We start from the raw sequence: 26055 nt of genomic DNA on the forward strand, positions 1-26055 counted from the left end.
TTTCTTTCTTTCTTTCTTTCTTTCTTTCTTTCTTTCTTTATTAACTTTCTTCAAATATACAAAAAAAAAGAAATCTAGAAAAATTGGAAAATTTAAAAGGATATAATAAGACTTCATGAGAAAGTTCATACGATTTTTTTTATTATTTTTTAAATTACGCTTATATATATATATATATTTTTTTTTATTATTATTTTCCCTAAAAACAGAGTGCATATGCTATACAGGTGTCCTAGTGTAGGGGTTAAAATTAAAGAGATTAATCTTCAAAACGTTTTTTCTTTCATAAAACACCAAAAAAAAAAAGTCAGAAATAAAGGAACCAGATTAGACAAAACAAACGATTAAACAAAGGATTAGAAAGAAATAATAATAAAAAATAAAAAATAAAAAAATACAATAAAATAAAATAAAATTAAAATAAAACAAAATACAATAAAAATAAAATGAAAAAATTAAATAAAAAATAAAATAGGCAAAAACAGGCAAAAACCTGTAAAATAGGCAAAAACCTGTAATCTGTACAAAAAAAATAAAATAAAAAATAACAAAAGAAGCTTTTTTAAAAAAAGATGAAGCCCATCCTAACCAGAAAACCTGCTAATTAAAGCATCACTAAATTATATACAAGTGAAAAAAACCACAACACTGATGTACAAAAGAAAGAAGAAAAAAAAAGAAGTATCATGCAATAAACGTAAAGAGAGAGAGAGACACACAGAGAGAGACACAGAGAGAGAGAGAGAGAGAGAGAGAGAGAGAGAGAGAAGCTCACGTTTCTTCACCTGGGAAGTTTTTTAGTTTCTGACGCAAGCTCCCAACTGAAAGGTGCACGTGTAATCGTACGTGAGAATAATGTGGCATAATAAAGAAAGCAGAAGGTCAGACACACACTCGGACAGACAGGTCAGAGACGGGTCAGAGACGGGTCAGATCTCCACAGGTTTATACATCTAAAGATTTCTTTGTTTTTTTTTTGGGTAAGATTTTTTTTAAAAAGAAAAAAAAACATGTAAACTATGTGGAGAAGGTCAATATATTTTAAATGTAAAGACTGTGTGTGTGTGTGTGTGTGTGTGTGTGTGTGTGTGTGTGTGTGTGCGTCGTCTTTAATACTTCGGCACTTTGGTGTACTCTTCTTGGTGTATGCTCTTACACAGGCCCATGGACAGGATCATGGCGAGCAGCTGCAGGAGAAACACCATTATTATTCACCGAGCTGAGAGGAAGAAAGGACGGAAAACTGGCGCGCACACACACACACACACACTCTCCCTCTCACACACAGTCAGAATTTCTCTCTCTCTCTCACACAAACACACACATCATCTCACTCTCTCTCATTCTCTCTCTCTCACACACATACAGACACCCAAACACACACACACTTTCACACACGCACAGAGTCTCTCTCTCTCCCTCTCTCACACACACAGAATACAGACACAGAAACACAGTCTCTCTCACGCACACAAACACACACAGTCAGTCTGTCTCTTACAAACACACAGACACAATCTCTTTCTCTCTCTCCTCTCTCTCACGCAGTCTCTCTAGCACTGTGATTTAATGAATTATTAGTATGTCATTACTTTTAAAAAATGTTAGTAATTATTTCATTTCTTAACAATATATTTACTCTGTTAAAGATTAGATTTCACTCATCCCCTAAAACTGCTCATGTTCAAAACCAATTAATGTCCTAACACATAACAGTTGTGTGTGTATGTGTGTGTGTGTGTGTGTGTACAGGATGTATGGAATACCTCGATAACAGCTACTCCGAGGCAGATTCCTAGAATGACTCCGTAGTTGGTGAAGAGCCAGCTCTCCACATTGTACATGCAGCCCTGAGAGGAGCACAGAGAAGAGACGTGTGACATCACAACAACAACAACAACGACGACCACCACAACAACAACGACAAGTAAACACAAACACATCTCTCTCAATCATCCTGAAGTGCAGAATTCTTTCATATTCATATTAATGTGTAACGGTTTCTATAGCAACAGCTCATTCACAGTGAAGTATGTAAATGTTGCAAAGTCTTTAAGGAAGGAGTCTCCAGTGTCAGAGGTATCTTTAAGGGACATGCTACATCCAGGAAAACAAAACTGTGAGCCAACTCCATAAATATTGGCACCCGTCATTAAAAACTGGGATACAGTGTGTGTGTGTGTGTGTGTGTGTGTGAGAAAGATACCATATCGTAAGTCGGCCAATCAGGAGTCTGAGCCTCGCAGAAGCCTCCATCTGGGGTGCTCTCTCCTGCGATGGAGGTGTTACGACAGGAGCAGGGGTACAAAGGCTGAGAGCTGTTCATGATCACGGGGTTTCTCTTCCAGTCTGAGGAGTCTGTCCAGCCACAGCAGTGCATCTGGGACACAACACACACACAAAAGATGAAGATACCAAGAAAACAGAATCTTTCTAATAATTGGAGTCTTAGAGTTAAAAATGTCCTACACCGGTCAGCCATAACATTGTGAGCAGTGAGAGGTGAAGTGAATAAGACTGAGTATCTCCTCATCATGGCACCTGTTAGTGGGTGGGATATATTAGGCAGCAAGTGAACATTTTGTCCTCAAATTTGATGTGTGAGAAGCAGGAAAAATGGACAAGCATAAGGATTTGAGCGAATTTGACCGTAAAGGCCAAATAGTGATAGCTGGTCAGTATCTTTATCTTTAAAAGTATCCTGTAAGTATCAGGCGTAACATTATGACCACCTGCCTAATATTATGTTGGTCGCTGCCAAAACAGCCGACCCGTCCTTCACTGTGTATTCTGACCCCTTTCGATCAGAACCAGCATTAACTTCTTCAGCAATTTGAGCAACAGTAGCTCGTCTGTTGGATCGGATCACACGGAGCAGCCTTCTAATCGCTTTCCACGTGCATCAGTGATCCTCGTCCGTCCATGACCCCGTCACCCGTTCACCACTGTTCCTTCCTTTGACCATTTTTGATAGATACTGACCACTGCAGACCGGGAACACCCCACAAGAGCTGCAGTTTTGGAGATGCTCTGATCCAGTGGTCTAGCAATTTGGCCCTTTTGGTCAAATTCGCTCAAGCTCTTGTCCATTTTTCCTGCTTCTAACTTTGAGGAAAAATGTTCACTTGCTGTCTAATATATCCCACCCACTAACAGGTGCCATGATGAGGAGATCATCAGTCTTATTCATGTCACCTCTAAGTGGTCATATACACTATATTGCCAAAAGTATTCGCTCACCCATCCACATAATCAGAATCAGGTGTTCCAATCACTTCCATGGCCACAGGTGTATAAAATCAAGCACCTAGGCATGCAGACTGTTTTTACAAACATTTGTGAAAGAATGGGTCGCTCTCAGGAGCTCAGTGAATTCCAGCGTGGAACTGTGATAGGATGCCACCTGTGCAACAAATCCAGTCATGAAATTTCCTCGCTCCTAAATATTCCACAGTCAACTGTCAGCTGTATTATAAGAACGTGGAAGTGTTTGGGAACGACAGCAACTCAGCCACGAAGTGGTAGGCCACGTAAACTGACGGAGCGGGGTCAGCGGATGCTGAGGCGCATAGTGCGAAGAGGTCGCCAACTTTCTGCAGAGTCAATCGCTACAGACCTCCAAACTTCATGTGGCCTTCAGATGAGCTCAAGAACAGTGCGCAGAGAGCTTCATGGAATGGGTTTCCATGGCCGAGCAGCTGCATCCAAGCCATACATCACCAAGTGCAATGCAAAGCGTCGGATGCAGTGGTGTAAAGCACGCCGCCACTGGACTCTAGAGCAGTGGAGACGCGTTCTCTGGAGTGACGAATCGCGCTTCTCCATCTGGCAATCTGATGGACGAGTCTGGGTTTGGCGGTTGCCAGGAGAACGGTACTTGACTGACTGCATTGTGCCAAGTGTAAAGTTTGGTGGAGGGGGGATTATGGTGTGGGGTTGTTTTTCAGGAGCTGGGCTTGGCCCCTTAGTTCCAGTGAAAGGAACTCTGAATGCTTCAGCATACCAAGACATTTTGGACAATTCCATGCTCCCAACTTTGTGGGAACAGTTTGGAGCTGGCCCCTTCCTCTTCCAACATGACTGTGCACCAGTGACCAAAGCAAGGTCCATAAAGACATGGATGACAGAGTCTGGTGTGGATGAACTTGACTGGCCTCCACAGAGTCCTGACCTCAACCCGATAGAACACCTTTGGGATGAATTAGAGTGGAGACTGAGAGCCAGGCCTTCTCGTCCAACATCAGTGTGTGACCTCACAAATGCGCTTCTGGAAGAATGGTCAAAAATTCCCATAAACACACTCCTAAACCTTGTGGACAGCCTTCCCAGAAGAGTTGAAGCTGTTATAGCTGCAAAGGGTGGACCGACGTCATATTGAACCCTATGGATTAGGAATGGGATGTCACTTAAATTCATATGCGAGTCAAGGCAGGTGAGCGAATACTTTTGGCAATATAGTGTATATATAAGGATAGAACGATTGGGGAAGTTAACGCGTTATCTCGTTCATTAGCGCAGACAATTATTTTATCGTGCGTTAAAGCAGTTTTTATAATTTTGTAAATCATTTAAAAAGTCTGCTGGTAACTGGCTCCGAATACATATACAGACAAACGACGGGTAACGCTGCGGCGCTCATGGGAACCGGAAAAGAAGTAGAATCAGCGGATAAACAAAGATGGAAAACAGGCAGGCAGAGAGAGAGAGAGAGAGAGCGAGAGAGAGAGCGCGAGTGTGTTAACTCATGACAATCATGCGATTAATTGCGATTAAATATTTTAATTGATTGACAGCCCTAATATAAATATATATATATAAATAAATATATAATGTATGTAGTCTGTATATATCTGGATCAGACATTTTCCTCTTTAAGTCTTTAAACACTCTTTACTCACGGTCCTCTGAATGTAGTCCCAGGTGTGCTCTGCGGTCTTGTTCTGTCCCTGGTATTTCTCCACGATTTTGGTCACGATGTCCGACGTCTTTTTCCTCAGCTGGAAGAACAGAAAAAATACCAAACTTCAGAGCTGCTCCAGCTGCCTTCCTTTCACAAGCTCTTTCAGCAATCTGCTCAGTCTCAAAACTCGGAGTGTGTTAAAGGAATCAAGTTTCAGAATGTATTGTGCTGAACAAGAGGAGAATTATTTTTAAATATGTAATAAAATCCAGGAGCAGCAACGAGAAACCGGAGAAAGAGAAAAACAAATGTACAAAGAGTCTAAAAAACTGAATGGGAAAAAAATGAGAGAAAAAGTAGAGAAAAAATGAATATGCTAATAGAACAATATTTTAAACATTAGAAATGTATTTAAAAAATATTTTTTATATCTATAAATTTTTGTTTGCACGATACAGAAATGCTTAAAATATTTTTTTTTCGGTAATATATAAATGAATATTTTATATATGTATTTTCTAAAATGTACAAGCTTTAAAAGTAAAAATTTAGTTGTTTTCTCAGAATAAATAAAAAACTTTTTTTTTAAATTCAAAAACTTTAGTTTAAAAAATTTAAACTACAGATGAAACTCTATTTAAAAAAAATTTAAAAAAATAAAATAAATCAATCAATCAATCTGACCCAACATGAACTCGCTCTGAACCACAGAAACCTCTGCGATGTGAACAAGAGAGAAAATAAGCACACTGGAAGGATATTTACACTGGAAAATCTCCTGCTCTGCAGTTATGTGACTCCATCTGGCAAAAAACTCCACATTTCTATCCAAATCTTTCTTTAATAGCCAAATAAATCTGGAATAATATCAGTCTCCGAGAAATAATTTGAGTTTAGTTGCCTTACTGGTCACATGTTTCTCTTCAGGGACGAGGAAGAAAGACATGAAGTTGGCGGAATCCCATTATCACTGTCTCTCTCTCTGTGTGTGTGTGTGTGTGTGTGTGATGTTCCTAAAACCACAGTGCTGACTAATTCTTCAGGAAGGAGGATTTCAGACCGAGTGATCCTGCCAAGAAGGTAAAAATCTAACCGAATACAATTCCCAGGCATTTACTGGGACGCTGATGTATGAACAGAAAGCAATTTATAAGCCCAGGAAACAGGAAGTCGTCTTGCTGATTAACAGATCCTAACCTGACCAACTTTTATTCAATACAATTGCCAAAAGTTTTGGGACACCCCTCCAAATCATTGAATTCAGGTGTTGTTTTTCAGGGGTTGTTCTCGGACCCTTAGTTCCAGTGAAAGGAACTCTTAATGCTTCAGCTTCATACCAAGACTTTTTGGACAATTTCATGCTCTTAACTTTGTGGGAAAAGTTTGGGGATGACCCCTTCCTGTTCCAACATGACTGCACACCAGTGACCAAAGCAAGGTCCATAAAGACATGGATGAGTGAGTTTGGTGTGGAGGAACTTCACAGAGTCCTGACCTCAACCCCACAGAACACCTTTGGGATGAATTAGAGCGGAGACTGTGAGCCAGACCTTCTCGTCCAACATCAGCGCCTGACCTCACAAATGTGCTTCTAGAGGAACGGTCAAAAATTCCCATAAACACACTCCTAAACTCCACATTACATTCATGTGCAGGTAAAGGCAGATGTTCCAAAACGTTTGGCAGTATTGTGTATTTTGATCATTTCTATGCGTCATATGTAGGTTTGCTAACACACAGCTACAATAAAAACTAAAAATGTGCAGAAAAGCTGAAAAAATGTATATAATTCAGGAACAAAATAAAAATTTAACTGCTTCAAACATTTTGTAAAATTTTCAAATTAATTTTAATGTACTACTAAAAAGTAAAAAAAAATAGTATCATGATATAATTTATCACAGAGGGGGAAAAATATTTGTTTCCCTGATAAATGGAAAAATCCAGATAAAAATGTAGCTGGAAATGTTCCATATAAAAAGAATTGCATGTATAATTTATTCTGTTATTATTATTATTTATTACATATGAAATGTGACTGTTGTGTTAATTGTGTTTTTAGCTATGAAATTTTAACATTTTTCAGTATTTAAAAAAACTGTCATATTACCCAGCTTAAGCGTTTACAGGATTCATAGCAGACACCAAACAGGGAAAGAGAAGACAAAAGGTGATGACAAAAAAATAAATAAATAAATAAATAATTCCCCTGCTCTTTTAACACTGGAGTTAAGAGTGGAAGTGGGGAAAGTAAGTGTGGAAATTTGCCCTGAGTTTTGTTATAACAACCTGCACAGACTGTGTAGTGTAATGACCCCATGTTTGCACCAGGGGGCAGTGTGTTTATAAAGCTCAAGATCGTTTTTCCCCCTCAAGTGCTTTTTCCCCTCCATTGTTCTGGTAACTTGAACAAACCCAAGCAACTCAAACCATACTGGAAAATCCAGTCCTGAGACTCTGAAGCCTCCAGCTGAGGCACATGGGAAGCTCATGCCCGTGCCTTGAGAGTTCTTTCTGGGTATAAAGAAGAAAATAAATAAACAAGGCAGAAGACGACAGATGCCTGGCCGATGATGTCACTCACCTCATCACGCTGGAAAAAGATGAGGACGGCAGCAACCACCTGAGCGATGAGGATGAGGAGCAGGAGAGTGAAGTACTGGGGAACAGAAGAGATCAGGAGATTCATGAAGCATGTCTGCACATGAAGTCTTTGAAAATAAAGGCTTCACATTCTTTTCATCACACAATCAAGACCAGATTTTAGAAATAATTTCAGGATAGAAACCGGTCCGGACGCTAACGGCGCTTTCAGGGAGGATCTGATTCGTTAGATTTTTGGGTTGGTATGTGTATGTGTAGAAATCTTTAAAAAAAAAAAAAAAAATTAAAAAAAGAATACAGAGCCAACGCTAAATAACTAAAGAAATAAACAAAGAGTTTAAAATGTTTGTGAAATGTGTTCCATGTTTATTTTCTCTTTTTTTTCCCTTGCCCAAATTTTTGTAGCTCTACAGCAGTCCTTTGTCTCACTTTAGGGAAAAAATATACAAAAAACCCCTAACAAACCAAAATTGATTCACTTTCTGCAGTGAATCGATTCAGAGCTGACTCGTTCTATCCGACTCCACTCCAACGGAATCGTTCTATCCGACTCCACTCCAACGGAATCGTTCTATCCGACTCCACTCCAACGGAATCGTTCTATCCGACTCCACTCCAACGGAATCGTTCTATCCGACTCCACTCCAACGGAATCGTTCTATCCGACTCCACTCCAACGGAATCGTTCTATCCGACTCCACTCCAACGGAATCGTTCTATCCGACTCCACTCCAACGGAATCGTTCTATCCGACTCCACTCCAACGGAATCGTTCTATCCGACTCCACTCCAACGGAATCGTTCTATCCGACTCCACTTCAACTGAAGCGAGAAGTCTACGCACCATGCTTATGGACCGGAGTGTGATCACCTGACTGCCTAAAGAACCACACTGAGTCAGAGAACACGGCATGGTTCCATTCAAACACGTTAAACACAGTATAATGTGAAAACACCTCACTGAATCTCTTTAGTGAGATTGTTTTAACAAAACGTTAAGTGGTGTGTGTGTGTGTGTTACCAGTCCAAGCAGACAGCGGATCTCATAGATGGCTCCCAGACATCCCAGGAATCCCATCAGCATGGTGAAAGCACCGACTCCAATCATAATGTAGGTTCCCACCTTCAGTTCCATAGAGGAATCCTCTACAAACATACAAAAAAAACAGTACGTTAATGCAAATCAGCAGACGACGGCGCAAACTCATTTGCATATATAAATAATATTCAAATGTAAAAGTTACAGTGTTTTGCTATATGGTCTCTTAACACGTCTGTAAAAACACAAGAGATGCAAAATTCACCTTGATGCTTGTGACGATGAAATGGCCGGTCAGCAGGGGGAATTATCAGTTACAAGTCCACCAAAATATCGCATCATTTCAAGCTAGTTAGCTCGGTTAGCGTTAATGCACACATCATAGGCTTTATTTCACACAAATCTCAAAGTCTGCTTGGTTAATATTCTCATCCATGCTAGTAAATCACCCTGAGATACGTTTGATACAGCTTCCTATTATTTTAGATTCCACGTTTTACTTTCAGCTGTTTATTAACAACCGCCAAAAGAAGCTCGTGTGTCCGAAATATATTTTGGCCTGCCACTAGGGGGAGCATTACGCACTGCCACAAAATTGCAGGAAAACCCTTAAAAGTTACATAAAAATTAGTTTTAAACATTAGTTTAGACTCTATATAACTGTATTGCTGTCCAAATGAATTTCTGTCAAGTTGTAGTGTTTGAATTGGGAATAAACAAAAACGTGATGACATCACAATTCTGTGTGTAGAAAAAATTTACATCTAATTAATTTTCAAATGAATTACGTTAATGTTGGAAATTTGTGTTAGATACTTGGATTGTTTTATTTATTTAGATTTTAAATAATTATCTTAGAGATGTTAAGCTATTTTTTTTTCGCCATTATAGTTCACATTTATTTCTATTCCAATTTTACATCATCATGTTCACACCTTCAACAGCAAAAATCCAGATTCAGAATGTTTAAGATCTGTCACTGAGAACAGAAACGCACATAAACGTCCAGTTTTTCCTGCCGTGTGTCACGCTGGCTTAACATGTGAATACATTTGAATGTTAATGTTTTAAGTAACGGCAATACATGCTACAAAATCGTAGAAGAGCAGTTTAAACATGTCTGAAACGCTGGATCATTATCTGACAGATTATCAGATCATGTGTGTGGTCTGACTGACTGAAATCGGATCTCCAAGCATGTCGAGATCACCATGTCTTTCACTTTTTTAGCCACTGGGGTTGGATATTTCTCTGTTTTTGTCCAGCAAAAAGCGAGGCCCAAGCCCCATGAGCACGACCGTGGAACAGAAACATAACATTTCCATGTGAGAGCTCTAAAGCAGCAGATGATCGTATTACAGCCGCATTTTTTATTGCGGTCTCTTCGGTTAAAAAACATTTAATTCTGCCGTCCACATCTGGTTCAGTTCACGGATCAAGAAGGTCACGACCTGGTTCTTCCGCACACGGATTATGCCCCGGATTAAAGCGTGCGCTTGGAGGAGATAGCGACGGCTGAGGGTTTAATCGAAACAGGATTATTATTAGTACCTACAATTAAGTTCAACCAACATCTTTACCCAGGAATCGTTCGTCTTCAACCGATTCCTACATTTACTTCTGTTCTTTAATGTAAAGCTGATGGTAAGTCAGAAAGATCAGACTGGGACTGAGATGGTTTGATAATCCATCTCAGTCCCATTACTGGATAAATCGGATATCCAGTAATGGACACTGGAGAAAAAAATGGATCGGATTGGGAATTAGGAGTAAAAAAAACCCTAATGGATGTTGAATCTTGTAGCAAATTACAGAAGATTGGAATTGTATTTGGAAAATCCAGGATATATGGGACCTGGAAATGTTTTATATACAAAAGAAACTTTGATTTTTATTAATGAATAAACTTTTACATGTAGAAGTGCATCATAAATGATGTGTGAGAAAGAGTTCAAGTGTAAAGAGATTCAGTTCCCCCAGAAAAAGTCCCCTTTTTTAAAGTCTAAACAAACCAATAAATTTGTGCTGGTTTCAGTTTGAACAAAGAAAAAAATCTGTTTGGTTTTGTGTTTATCAGCTGGTGTTTCTAAGAGGTGGTGAGATAAAGAGACAAGAACCTGTAAGGTAAATCATCCAGTCAGGTCCACACAGGAGCTGTCTGAGCTCCAGACAGAGGAACCTTTGGGTGACTTGATCATCATGATGACATGGTGGTGACCCACGGCAACGGTGTGGGAGGAAGTGTGGGGCTGCCCCCAAAAACATCCTGGCTGAACCCAAATGATGTCACGCATTGGCAGTTGAGTCACACTTTCACTTTCGAGTCAGCAGATGCAGCAGATGCCCCGACTTAACTTAGACGTTTTCCTGTACGTCTGCTCCACGGTGAGAACACCACCACTCTCACTCTCACCCACCTCACCACTATCACCACATGTCGTCTCTTTGAACAACAACTCATTGTACAATCGCTCTAAAGAACAGCTATGACACTACAGTGTGACATAATGGCCTGATGTATTCAGCAGTACCAGTCCAGTGTGTGTGTGTATGTGTGTCTCAGTGAGATCACTACACTGAAGAGCCTTCTTAAGAAACTTCGCTCTAGTTGATCAGCAGCATGTTTCAAACCTTTTAAAATTCAATTCTTAATTCCGATTGGTCGTACAATTTTCCAGCTGTAAATCGTCCTACACGTTTCCAAAGTAACACGTTGTTCGCAAAGACTAAAGATAAACTTGTAACCGTTGCCATGACAAAGGTTTCAGTAAGGAGACTTTATATATTTTTTAAAATTTTTATATAAATATAAAATATAAATTTATATATAAATTTTATATAAATATTTATGAGGCTCATAACAGGTCATGATGCATTTATGAGGCTCATAACAGCTTATCATGCATTTATGAGGCTTATAACAGGGTATGACGCATTTTTGAGCCTTTCTTCATTCATAAATTTACAGTAATGCATTAGGAATTGTTAAGAATGCACGCCGGAGCTATATGTATATGTTTTACATGTTAATAATCCACACTTATATGATGTTATAACATTTTATAAGCTTCGTATTGGTGAAATATAATGCATACAGTGGTAAAAAATTTATGATACGCTATGTTAGCAATTCATAAGAAGTAATAAAGTTTGCCATGTCGTGTAGTAAGGCCATGTTCTTAATTATTGTGAATGAGTATAACAATTTAGGTACGCATTATATCATGTTATGAATGAATTCATAGCAAATATAGCAAATAGTGACATTTATCAATTTTATATAGTCGCATGGCCGAGCTCTTGGTCCTAGTTCATTATAGATCAAAGACCATCTGATCTAAACAACGTTTCAGTAAAAAATAAAACACATGTGGTGCTAATTATTCTCATCGGTCTGCCTCCATAAAACCCCAGCAACAAGACTCAAATAAACGTAAAAGCCTTATGAGAACTCGTTCGACCGCCGAATTCAACACCACGACCTCAAAGCACCAGAGAAACCAGTTTCCACAGAAAATGACAGCAGGGGTCTTTTTCTTCCACATAAGGCTGAGAGAATCTATACAGGGAATCTGCAGACGTGACCAAGTTCCCGAGCAGTACGCGGTTTCACACGTGTCCAGTGCATTGTGTATGTTCAGGCTCGGCCGGTCCGGTAGTCGGAAACGTGGGGGTCTCCGGGGATCAGCAGGACTGGGAAGGCTGCTAGTGGACGGATCAGAGAAACAATAGTGTTCTGTAAACTTGCTTTCTTTTCCTCAGATGGAAAAAAGAGGGATGGGGGGGGGTGAGAGGTTGAGGGGGGATGCTCAACAGACGAGAGACCAACAAACGTCCGGCAGCTATCACTAACTGCTGGAATGTGTCTGTCTGGTGAAATACGGCGCGTGGAGACAGGAGACATGAGACGCAGACACGTTCACCGTGAGGCTTGTGCATGACCCGGATGTATACGGGTCACAGAGTGTTCTGCAAATCTGACAAATTAAATAAAATAAGGAGGAAAAATGAACTTAACTTTATAACTCAAAATGAGGGTTAGAGCTCGGATTTCACTTGTAGCTGCATTTCACTCTGAGCCCTGACGGCTGAGCTGGGGTCATTTAACACGGCCAGTTGTTTTGGAGTGTTGAGCTTCGAACTTGATGGAGGAGGGAAATTCTGACCTCCACAAAATTGTACACTTTACGGTTTCCCTTCACTGGAACCAAGAGGCTTGAACTCTGCTCCAGCATGACAGTGTTCCGGTACACAGAGCCCAGAGCTCCATGAAGACCTCCATGGCATGGAGGTTAAAGTTGGACTCGAGTGTTCCTCACAGAGCCCTGACTAACTTGTACACAGATGTTTAAAAAAGCTTTCCTATTCAGGCCTGGCTCCCAGGCTCTGTTTACAGTAGGCATGCTTCAATGTGCGAGATGTTCTGCATTAACTTCAGAATCCAGAGCCCTCACCAGAAGCGTAACCTCGTGCCAGCCAAGCCTTCGGCTGTTTGGAATCCTTGACGTAGCCGATGTGTGTGGAAGAAGAGACAGATCTGTTCTTCTCCGGCTCATCAAATTTGTTCATGTTGATGACTAACGTGGATCCGAGCGCTGACGTGATGCATGCTAATGAGCAAGAGGTTAAATAAGAGCAGTGTGGTGCGGCTGGAGCACCTGCGCCCTGCCTCAGACAGCATTACATCACCCTCGTGCTACCAGGCCGGTTATCCGCCACTCATAACCCCGGCCTCCTTAGAACACGCAGACCCACTGACCTCTGAAACAGCTTTCAAGATGGAAAACAGATCAGTGTGTCTGTGTGTGTGTCTGTGTTTTGAAACCAGTGTACAAAGGCGCTGATGAGAAATTCTTACAGAATCCATCTCAACAGCCTACACAAAGCAACAAAAAAACAAAATCAGACACAGATGGTCAACATGGTCAGTCAGACAGGCAGGACGAGAGCTAACGGGAGCCGCCGCTAATGAGAGAGAGAGAGAGAGAGAGAGAGAGAGGAAAAAAAAGAAATAGAAGAAAAAGAAGAAGAGGAAGAAGAAGAAGCGAGTCCTCTCATCACTTCCTGAAATTACAAGGACATGCAGAGCAAATGAAAAGGACTCGTTTTTTGTTTTGTTTTTTTCTTATAAATTTGAGTTACAAAACGCTAGGTTATAAAATGAAAGGTTTTATCTGGTGCACGAAGCAGATGAGGGAGGATGGGATCTGTTATCGTACGGACGATTACGCTTTGATTTCTATCAAGGATACTTACGCAAGACTGCAATAAAGCTCTGACTGTCCAGAAGGATCCAGAGTCCAAAACCCATAATTAGGGCTCCGAAGATCTGCAGAGAGAGAGACAGACAGAGAAAGAGAGAGAGAGAGAGAGAGAGAGAGAGAGAGAGAGGGAGAGAGAGAGAGAGACAGAGATAGAGAGAGAGAGAGAGAGAGACAGAGCCAAAGAGATAGACAGAGAGACAGACACACACACAAAGAGAAAGAGACAGGGAGAGACCGACAGAGAGAAAGAGAAAGAGAGAGACAGACAGAAAGAGACAAAGACAGAAAAATATTACATTTTCAATTCAATTCAATTTATTTGTATAGTGCTTTTAACACTGGACACTGTCTCACAGCAGCTTTGAGAGAGAGAGAGAGAGAGAGAGAGAGAATGAATCACAAACTGGAGAGAAAGGGGGAAAAAGCAGGGCCTCACATTTTAAATTTACAAGCTGGTCGCTCCAAATCACTTGGACAGAATGAAAGAGTGAGTGTGTGTGTGTGTGTTTACACACATTGCCAGAGTGTGCTGGAGAAGTTCTAACCATAGTTTCTTTTTTTTCAGGAGCCGACTCTCTCTCTCTCTCTCTCTCTCTCTCTCTCTCTGTGTGTGTGTAGTACAACACTAAAACATCTGGAATTGATCAAGCTGTGGCTCTGCGTGGCAACAGCAGCAGCAGTGGAGGAGGAGGAGGTTGCAGCGGATGTGGCCTCTGTTTCAGTACACTCTAACCTGCACTAAATGCAACACATCCATCTTTAGCTCAGCACAAGGCCCCGTGGTGAGCACTTCCTGTTTCAGGCTGTCTTGTGTGGCGTGATGTTGCATTTGTTGTTGTTGATAATGTTTATAATAACGGCACCTTTTTCCTTCACTAACGAGCGAGGGGTCCTGCTTTTTGTGCTGAGGAACGTCCACAGAACAAGTTTGTTCCTGTTCTCACTGACGTCATAGCAGCTATAAATAATCATCCCACCACTGACCTCTCTCTCTCTTGAAGAAGAAAAAACGACAAAAAAAAGCTTGTTCTTTTGTAAAAATCGCTTAAACATTCCTCTGGACGTTACACAGCACTGACACTGAAGACTCCTTCCATGTTAAATCTTAAATAGTACTAACTTCCTTAGAAAAAACTTCACCATATCAACCTTTACACGTTTCCCTACGTTCAATAAATGTTTATTACTTGCTGAGAGCTTCTGACCAATCAGAAAGCAGAGTTGGGATGTAAAGGATAAGCATTTATAGAACAGAGAATTGGGTCAGGATACGGTATCGGTCCGGAAGAGCCGCTTCTTAAGAGCTCGTCTCCATCAGAACCTTGATGCTAAAAATAAAATGGCGTCTCCTGAAATAAATGCTGCTACCCCTCGTAGTAACGAGGGCTGTAATCCATCACTTTTCCGCTCTCTTTCTGCTCTTTCATTCCCGGGACGACTTTAAACCCAAACAGCTCGGGGCTTTTATGGTCCTCCTGTGGCACAGCTTTGATCCAGACATATGTGCGAGGGATAATGCTACAGCTCCTGCAGAATTTGTTTGGACCTGATGAGGAGGTCTGTGATTTAAAGGGCGTACGCCTGGGTAAGAGGGTACATTTAAACAGGGTGGGGGCAGAGGCAGGGACCCGCAGAGAACCGGACGCTTATCTCCCCTGTAATTACACGAATGTTAGAGAGAGAGAGAGAGAGAGAGAGAGAGAGAGAGATAGAGAGATGGAGATATATATATACACAGAGAGAGAGAGAAAAATGGATGGATAGATGAGGCTGATAAAGAGAACTATGTTAAAACCATAATTCTTGCCTAACAGCTGGAGGGACAAAAAAATATATATACAGTTCCTCAAAATATGTCAGCTGCACAAACCAAAGAACCCCCGACAAACAAAATCCTGTTTCATTATTACAGTTTGGACGAGAGAGAGAAAAAAAAAATCCACCTGGAAAGCTTTGCATATTCATCTGCATCATCAACGTGTGATAAACAGTGTGATGCGGCGGCACTTTAGCGTTTTATTCGGTCTGTCCGGCTTTCGTCTCCTCGTCTGTTGGTTCTTGCGTAAACTGATCAACTTGAAAAGCTCTCATGAACATCGTCAGGCAGACAGCGCACCAACCGGACTGAGGTGCATTCTGGGACTTTGAGTCTCCGCTACTACCAGAATTATTAAACCCATCAGCCAAAAGTTTTGGGACACCCCTCCAAATCATTGAATTCAGGTGTTGTGTTTCAGGGGTTGGGCTCGTCCTCTTAGTTCCAGTGAAAGGAACACTTAATCCTTCAGCTTCATACCAAGACATTTTGGACAATTTTATGCTCTTTGTGGGAACAGTTTGGGGATGACCCCTTCCTGTTCCAACATGACTGCACACCAGTGCATAAAGCAAGGTCCATAAAGACATGGATGAGCGAGCCAGGCCAAAGGTGGGACGTGGGACGTCTGCCTTTACATGCACATGAATGTAATATGGAGTTGTCCCACCCTTTGCAGCTTCAACTCTTCTGGGAAGGCTTTCCACAAGGTTTAGAAGTGTGTTTATGGGAATCTTTGACCATTCCTCTAGAAGCGCATTTGTGAGGTCAGGCACTGATGTTGGCCTGATTAGCAGTCTCCGTGTGTTCTATGGTGTTCTGTGGGGTTGAGGTCAGGTCTTTATGAAGTTCCTCCACACCAAACTTGCTCATCCATGTCTTTATGGAGCTTACTTTGTGCACTGGTGTGCAGTCATGTTGGAACAGGAAGGGGTCATCCCCAAATTGTTCCCACAAAGTTGGGAGCATGAAATTGTTCAAAATGTCTTGGTATGAAGCTGAAGCATTAAGAGTTCCTTTCACTGGAACTAAGGGTCCGAGCCCAACCCCTGAAGTCAATGATTTTGGCAATATAGTGTTACATGGTGGAATTTCTTTTTTTAAGCGCTTTAACACAATTTGATGGAATGAATGAGTTCTACTCTGTGTGATTAAAAACGTCTGATCAGATATGCCTGGGCGTGTTGGATTATATAACGATAGGCTCTGGCATTTCACTGGAAGGGATATGAGTAACAAAAACAAGGTGGTGAGCTTCGAGTGAAATGTTTCGGTTTCTGTTTTTACATGCATGAATAATAATAAAAATGTTTTTTAAAAAAACAATGTGGGTGCAAATTTCGAGCTGGGTTTTTTTTAGACACACTGAATTGTCCTGCCTATTGTTATACTATTAACATTATGAACTAACCAGAGCACTGGCTTTAAGATTAGCCTGATCCTTATAAAAAATTAAAATAAAAAAAAAATTTAATTAAATTAAATGTTAGCGAGGCGTTGTCGGGCTAAAAAGGTGGAGTGAGACGAAGAAAAGTCACCAGGTCGGTTTCTGAAGTTGACGGACCCATTAACCCTGATTCACACATGATAATACATGACACACAATCAAGCCCCGCCCACCTGAAACCTAAACACTAAAAAACCTCAATAATGAAAAGCTGAGTCTGAATAAACCTCTACGGTGTCTGAGATCATCACTCAGGAACTAATCACTCATTAATAACACAAGCGGACGATAAACACGCTTGACCTCGCGTCAACCCACGGCTCCCTGATTTATTTATTGAAGTCAAAGTCGAGGGTCGTGGAGTCTGAAAGACAAACAGAGGCGTACTCACGAAAAACAGGAGGTTGAAGAGAAACAGAAAGTACTTGGTGGCCGTGATGCAACCTTTGCCCATCTTGCCGACTCTGAAATGGAAAGAAAAGAAACAGATACACAATTTTAGGACAGTTTTTTCTTTAAATAACGACATTATGAAAAGAATGGGCTATGAGACATAAATAAAGAGTCAGGATACATCAGTTACAAGCTCAAAGTCTGTGAAGAAAGAAAGGTGCGGTATTTTCTCATGGTGTGTGTAATGACACTGCAGTCACACATACACCAAGTGTTACTGGACATGCTGACTGACCTCACAACAAAACCGAAAGCAACAAGACGCCCCTGTGTTCGCCAGCGTGAGGCTGCAGCGGTGTGAAACAAAAGCGCTCTGCGTCCGAGCGTGACAGAGGTTTGATGTCATCTGTTGCATCAGTGAAAGACACCGAGTGACAGAAGACTCTGTAGAACTCTGTAAATCCCCCGATACTCGTGTGGGAACAAACAGAAAATGAACGAAAGATTTCATCTGATGCAACCAGAAGTGAAACATCATTCTGGTCATGAGTGTTATATCGCCTTCACACACAGATCATCATGGGTGTTTTACCTGTTGCTCATCATTTACAAGGGATTTTACTGGGACGTTCACACTGAACTTCAAAGTCCCAGTAAACACACTCCTACACACACACACGAGCTCGTACAATGCAGCTATTCACACTGCCTGCTTACATCACTTCATTCTTCGTTTCTAAAACACACCAAATTCCTGCTTTCAGGCTTTTTGCTAGTTTTGAAATCAAACTATCTTGAGGGAGGGAGTGATGGATGGATGGATTTTTTCCAGGAAACTGGACCAAGTCTCATGCCTGGCGACTTGCCAAGAAAATCTTAAACCTAAACTCCTTCCACATTCACTACTGTTGGATTCTGACATAATACTGATATACTTACATAATACTGACATTATACTGACGTAACACCGACATACTGACATAACACCGACATAACAGACATACTGACAATGACATAACACCGACATAACAGACATACTGACAATGACATAACACCGACATAACAGACATACTGACAATGACATAACACTGACATAACACCGACATAACACCGACATAACACCGACATACTGACATAATATTGACATAACACCGACATACTGACATAATATTGACATAACACCGACATACTGACATAACGCCGACATAAGACATACTGACATAATGACATAACACCGACATAACACCGACATAACACCGACATACTGACATAATATTGACATAACACCGACATAATACTGACTGTATTGTATTTATTGTCTTTTTGCACTGTCTTGTCTATGCTCTGTTTGCACCTAGCTGCACACTGTGCACTTTACGTGGCTAAGACAAACTTCTGTCCTAGCTCTGTGGTGTTTGTTGTTTTGTGTTGAACTTGTTGTTGTATGTTTCTGTAGCACCAGGTCCTGGAGAAACGTTGTTTCATTTCACTATGTACTGCGCCAGCTATATGTGGTTGAAATGACAATAAAAGCTTCTTGAATCTTGAATCACACCGACATACTGACATAATATTGACATAACACCGACATAATACTGACATAACACCAACATACTGACATAATACTGACATAGCACCGACATAACACCAACATACTGACATAGCACCGACATAACACCAACATACTGACATAATACCAACATAACATCGACATAATACTGACATAACACCGACATACTGACATAATATTGACATAATACTGACATAACACCAACATAACACCAACATATTGACATAATACTGACATAGCACCGACATACTGACATAACACCGAAATAACACCAACATACTGACGTAATACTGACATAACACCAACATACTGACATAATACTGACATAACACCAACATACTGACATAATACTGACATAGCACCGACATAACACCAACATACTGACATAGCACCGACATAACACCAACATACTGACATAATACTGACATAACACAGACATAATACTGACATAACACCGACATAACACCAACATACTGACATAGCACCGACATAACACCAACATACTGACATAATACTGACATAACACAGACATAATACTGACATAACAAGGACATAACACCAACATACTGACATAACACCGACATAACACCAACATACTGACATAGCACCGACATAACACCAACATACTGACATAATACTGACATAACACCGACATACTGACATAATATTGACATAATACTGACATAACACCAACATATTGACATAATACTGACATAGCACCGACATACTGACATAACACCGAAATAACACCAACATACTAACATAATACTGACATAACACAGACATAATACTGACATAACACCAACATACTGACATAATACTGACATAACAGACATAATACTGACATAACACGGACATAACACCAACATATTGACATAACACTGACATAACACCAACATACTGGCATATTACCAACATAATAGTGACATGATACTGACATACTGACATAACACCGACATACTACTAACATACTAGTGACATACTGACATAACACCGACATACTACTGACCTAATACCGACATAACACCTGTGGTAGCTCAGTGATTAAGGTGTAGGACTACTGATCAGAAGGTTCCGAGTTCGAAGCCCAGGTCCGCCAAGCTACCACTGTTGGGCCCCTGAGCAAGGCCCTTAACCCTTAATTGCTCACTTGTATAAATGTAGGTCGTAATAATACTGACACAATACTGTGATAAATATCATTGTAGATATTGTGATCTATTTTTATTAGAATTTTTTAAATAATCACAAATGCCCGGAAACATCTGACGTCCTGTTTTCTTTTTTAAAGTGTGTTTTTTTTCCCCCAGTTGTCTTCTTGACGTTAAAAGACTAGAAACCGGTTTGAGAGAGTGCCAGAGGCTCATCGTGACTAAAGGAGATTATTTAATACCTTCACAAGGGCGGAGACAATAAACAGTATTGTATAGAAATACAAAAAAAGGGTTATTCAGGAGAGGAAGGTCTTTATAACTGGGGAAAAAATACGGTTTACAAAACCGAAGTGCCCACCCACCTCATCAGTGATTGGTCGGCAGATAGGCGTGAATTAATGAATGTGGCCTGATACAAAATACAGAAAACGATGATAGAAAAATCAGATGATGATGTAACAGTAATGCAGGAAAAGGGTAGGAAAGGGAATTATTAATAAATTCACAATAAAAAAAAATCTGCACCCCCTGTTTGCCCGCCCCCTTTTTTTGATGGACAGCTAAATAAAAGGTCTTGAATGATCAGAGATTGTTTCTTCTCAGAACTTCAGAAAGAGTTAAGAGAGATGATCTGGGGATTTATAGAAGCAAAGACGGCTTCAGAAAATGAAAATAAGCCATGAGTAATAAACATTATTGTATATTCAGGTCATCTGGTGGACTGGTCATCAAAGCTCCTGCATGTGTACAGAATTCTGCTGTTCTGACCTGCTGAGTTTAAAAAACTTCCCACTGCTTCGCTCGCTCCCAACCATATAAAACTTCCTCGGCTCATTTCCATGGCTGTCAGAAAATTTTCAAAGCGCTGCTATTTTTATCCAAACACTGAGCGAGGGAAGAGAAGAAGATCTGAAGTATCACGTTACTGCCTGATGTTCATCTTTCGCTTATCTCCTGCAGAAGTAGTAGAATTAGGACACGGCTCCATATCATACGTTTCCATACCAGTCACAACAAGAAACCTGCACAAAAGAGGACGAGACCTCTTGGTGATGTGAAGACTAAGCCCTAACCACTAAATACAAACCAATCTGAAATCCTGAACATGTCGACACCGGGATGATAAAATAATACTGACAAAAGAGCTTCATTATTCTTCTACAGGAGGCTAAAAGCAGACATGCAACTGACTCAGAGAACGATGGAAATGTGGAAACGGGGGTGGGGGGTGGGGTGGGACAGAGAGAGAGAGAGAGAGAGAGAGAGAGAGAGAGGGAGGGAGAGAGAGAGAGAGAGAGACGGGGGGCAGACAGACAAACAGAGAAAGTGAGAGAGAGACAGAGAGAGAAATGAGGTTTTAGATACTGTAGCCCCGCCCCTTTGTGTTTCTCTTCATTGTTGTTCATAAGAAGGTAATGAAGGACTAATGAGGCCACTTAAAGCATGTATGAGAGGTTTCAGGTGTGCATGTCAGAACATCTGGAAAGAGTGTTAGAAGTTCCCTGGGGGGCGCTGAAGTTCATCAGCATGCAGCGTACACTGAGGCCCTGGTTAACACCCCAAGGCCTTTCCTCTATCCAACCCCCCCTTCCACACACACACACACACACACACACACACACACACACACACACCCTGCTGAGAGACAGGGCCAGCTTTGATTTCCCACAATAACAAAGGCAGCTTTCAGCGACGCTTTTCACAGCTTACAAAAGGAGAAACTCTACACACACTAAAGACACACACTGGCTTCAATGTACCGTGCCACACAATGAGTTCTGCTTCTTCATCTCTTTTTATCCCCTCCCTTCCTAAATGAGCAGCGGAAAATCCGTCCAGAATCCCGAAAAACAACTTTTCCAACGGGGCTGCTTTATACCAGGCACTAATCTTGACAGCTAGCAGCCCCGCGCCGTCACAGATGGCCCGGCCCGACCCGACCCGACTCCCGGGTCGACTGCACGGCCGTTTAAATGAAGCTCGTTCATTCATTCTCTCCATCCCAGACGACTTAATTCAGTCGCGCGAATGCCGGGTAACCACGGCAACCATAGGAACGGGAGGGTAAAGAACGAAGCGCACAAGTGGATCCTCTTGAGAAAGCAAACACTCTCACGCTCCATGGCATGTACACAGGGCCGAGAGGGGAACAGGAACAGAGCATGTGAGACAGGAACTGGACGAGAAGGGTTAATTCTGGCACCTGAACACAACGCCTCTGATGAAGAGGGGTCCTCAAAAGGCCAAGAGGGAAAGCTTAACCCTGTGTCTGTTCACGCTAGAGACAAGCCACTTGTGGTGTGCTGTGTGTGGGCGTGGACATGTGAATCGAAGGTGCTAAAGCTAACTAGCTACACGCAAAGTAAATAACGCAAATGCAAATCGACCAATCATCTCGTTCTAGCACCGTTCTCAGATTAGCAAAGCAAGCTAGTTCTTCTTGCTACCTAGAGTTATACATTTTGTGAGGGAACTGAAGAAACGTTGGACCTCACGTGCCACAGGATCGGTACGAGGAATCAATCAAGCTTGCTAGCGCTTCTTTGCTGACTAAGTGAACACAAACGTCGCTCCACATTCTGCGATTGGATCAAGAAAAGAATCAGATGAGCCAATCGTTTGGATTTATTTGCTTTACATCACAGATAATTAGCATACAATAACGTACTCTTAAAAACAATGAACTGAAATGAATGTGAACACAGGATAACGCTAGCTGTAATCAAGCTAGAGAACAAGAACACATATGCTAATTACAAATGGTGATCACTAATGTCACCAACATCGTACACCGCTAGTGAACTAGCTCACGTTCGTCACAGTTTATTTGATCGTCATGTACAATGTAATGACACTAGCAAAGCTAGCTAGCAAGCTTAGCCTGCAGGTTCTGTAAGGATTAATCTTAGATGTGATCGGTCCAAAGGGTTTACTTAGTGAGAGAGAGAGAGAGAGATGGAGAGAGATGGAGAGAGAGAGAGAGATGGAGAGAGAGAGAGAGAGACAGAAGGAGAGACAGACAGAGAGAGATATAGATGAGGGTTTTAGATACCGTAGCCCCACCCCTTTAAGGATTTTATGAAGAAATTAGGCAATTTTTAGACAAAGGAGTAAGAAACAAACATGTCTGAGTTCTGAAAGGATACAAAGTCTTAGTAAAGGCGGCTGCAGTTATGCTACAGAACAGAGGCACGCGAACTAAACTTCCTGTTAGAATAAAGACAAACGTGGAATGCAGTCAAACTGGAGCGCTCGCTGCTGAAGGTTTGTTGATATCCGCGTCAACTTATTAGCGAGAGATGACCGGACCAGCGTAATGTATACACCATTTTAGGGAAACGTACACAGTTTACCTCACGCAGGGGAAAAGAGCCGCGTTAAAATGCAGCTAGCTGTGTTCAACAGCGAAAACATGTGTTTCACGTTAGCGCTTCAGAGCCGAACCCGGCGCCAGGTTCTGCTGGAAAAGTCAGAGCTGACCTACATTTCAGCCCCCCCCCACCACCACCTCATAAGGAGGGCATTAACCCCCAGTGACAGATGTCCCATTAATTCACTGCGGAAAAAAGACGACGCTAACGCTAACACACACACACAGAAAGAGAGAGCTGGTATTTAGCTGCAGTGTTGATTCAATCAAAAGCTTGACAAGATCACCAATAGCAAATAGAGCTAGTTTTGTAGTTTCGTAGCTAGCATCATTTATATTTACAAGTCCCTACAGAACGTAAATAAATCCTTAACAAGGAGTCTGAGGAACAATGACACTAAAAGGAAAAAAATAGTTTATGAATTAATATTAATTGCTAAAATTATTATTGAATATATTGTTAAGTTATAATTAAGAAAAGTAAGCAAAAAAAAGTTCTGACATCAAAAATATAGATAAATATTTTAATAATTTATTTAGGTTTTATTTATATATTTTTTTATTTATATTTTATTTTTAAATATCATTAAATGCGCTAAAATCTTTTTCTCCTTAAGAGATGAAAGTGGAAACTTTAATAGTAGCATATCGATGTGCTAAAATATTTTAACAATATTTTTTCCAAAAGCATCAACAAAGAACAATTTTATAGCTTTAAAAAAAAAAAATCTGTAGCAAAATAAGCAGATTTATTTTACTGATTATTTTCATTTTGGAATTAAAAAGGAAGTCAGAATTTTCGTTACGGTTTTGCGTATAAAGCTAATAATGCTCGTAAAAGCTCAGAGAAATCGAATATCACGAGGTATTGTGAGGTGATATTTAAGACGCTATAATAAAATGCTAATCTTCGGGGTTAGAAAACAAGCTAAAAGCATTCTTGCTTGTAAACATTGTAAAATAAAACCTTTTTTTATTTTGTGTACATGCTAATCAATCACATAAAACCCATTTTTAAAGGTTTCTTTTCAAACACAACAGCACTACCCTGCTAGCAGGTTGTTAAAACACATCTATACGGTCATGATATTTTCACAGAATTGCTTTTTTAAGCCAGTTCCTTCATTTTTTCCCTTTTAACACTGTTTAATAAAACCTCTAGACTGTTCTACAGTGTTTAATGCGGAATCGAGTCAAGTTTTGAAACTAAATATCGTGATCCATTTCGAGTATCGAAAACTCCAAGTATCATATGATATTTTTAGCGATATCGGTGAGCCTTGACAGAATACTATACAAATCCTAGCGCTGGTTAAAGAAGAAGAATTCGATGGTTTTTAAGGTTATAATCGATCAAAAATGATATCGACAACTTCAGTCCAAAGGTTAGAGGGTAACACTGAGGTCATTTTAGTTCTGAGTGTTTTTGTTTTACTAGGCAGATGACACCCCCCCCCCAAAAAAGTCTTCAAAACACCAATCTGGCGTCGGTTCTTTCACATAAAAAACGATTAAAAATGACCAATAAAGCCCCAAATAACTAGGTTAGCGTCTGATGGTGTATTTTTTCCACGAGTGTAAACATATACGTGGAGAAAAAAGAGCTGTAGGTCGAGCTCAAGTTTGGTTTTACCTCAGAGATCACTGGAGTGCCTCGCGCGCAGCTCGCGCCACATCAGCGTCTCTCTCTCTCTCTCAGAAACAACAAAAAAGATTCACAAAGAATCGACACAACAGCGCGTGCGACACAACAGCGCACGAGGTTTCCACGTTAACGAGATGAAAAAGCTTTCCGTGCAAAAGTACAAAAACAGAGTCTTTCTTTTCTGTTGCCTCTGAGGGTGTTTTGTGGATACTCACGTATTTCTTCGGAGTTTGGAGCAAGAAAATGGGAGAAGAGTCCAACAGCTGTCAGTCTCGCGCAGTAGCCAGCGTCAGGAAAGGATTGTTGTTCGATAACTGCTGAACACTCAAACACACTCTCACACACACTCAAACACACTCCCTCACACACACGCAATGTGGCATGCACAATGTGGCAGCGTCCTGAACACCTACGTAAAAAGCGCTCGCGCTCTCCACCAAGCGGTCATATCTGTTTCTCACACACACACACACACACACATCTGCCCACGCTGTAACCGTGAACCCGTAACACCGGAAACGGAGGAAGGAGCACGCGCTGACTTCCACGGCATTCATGACTTATGACACATTGCATAACACACACCAACGTGACCCGTCATCGAATGGAGAAATATAAATATAAATAAATCCACGCTGAAACACACACTTTATTCTGTGATGTGGTTAATGATTCTGTTGCAAAATGAACTTCTGCATTCCTGTCAGAGTTTAGCGGTTTGTGTCTCTCTCTGACGTCACAGGGTGTCTTGCTATTGCTAACATACAGTGGATCTCTAGCAGTCATTAAAGCAAGGGTTCGATCAGAACGTCCCAGAATGCAGTGAAACTTTGGAAGAGGAGGTTCGAGCGGA

The 26055-nt window shown here is 40.9% G+C and overlaps 1 protein-coding gene across 1 annotated transcript; it reads right to left on the bottom strand.

Annotated features, from left to right (window-relative positions):
- On the bottom strand, positions 1–25623 carry cd82a (CD82 molecule a). The gene is made up of 9 exons (XM_058400803.1): positions 25418–25623; positions 17462–17534; positions 13800–13872; positions 8526–8650; positions 7485–7559; positions 4899–4997; positions 2207–2380; positions 1767–1850; positions 1–1187 (listed from the first exon to the last, which is right to left on the bottom strand). The coding sequence occupies exons 2-9, from the start codon at positions 17522–17524 to the stop codon at positions 1110–1112; spliced, it is 771 nt and encodes a 256-aa protein (XP_058256786.1). The 5' UTR covers positions 17525–17534; positions 25418–25623; the 3' UTR covers positions 1–1109.
- Between the last annotated feature and the right edge of the window lie 432 nt (positions 25624–26055).

This window comes from Hemibagrus wyckioides, linkage group LG10, assembly GCF_019097595.1.
Source record: "Hemibagrus wyckioides isolate EC202008001 linkage group LG10, SWU_Hwy_1.0, whole genome shotgun sequence".
NCBI lineage: Eukaryota > Metazoa > Chordata > Actinopteri > Siluriformes > Bagridae > Hemibagrus > Hemibagrus wyckioides.

Coding starts and splice junctions, on each gene's coding strand:
- cd82a (XM_058400803.1), bottom strand. CDS start 17,524: ATGGGCAAAGGTTGCATCACGGCCACCAAGTACTTTCTGTTTCTCTTC. Junction 2,381..4,898: donor GGGACTACATTCAGAGGACC/GTGAGTAAAGAG, acceptor GTTGTGTCCCAG/ATGCACTGCTGTGGCTGGAC. Junction 1,188..1,766: donor TCGGAGTAGCTGTTATCGAG/GTATTCCATACA, acceptor TTTCTCCTGCAG/CTGCTCGCCATGATCCTGTC.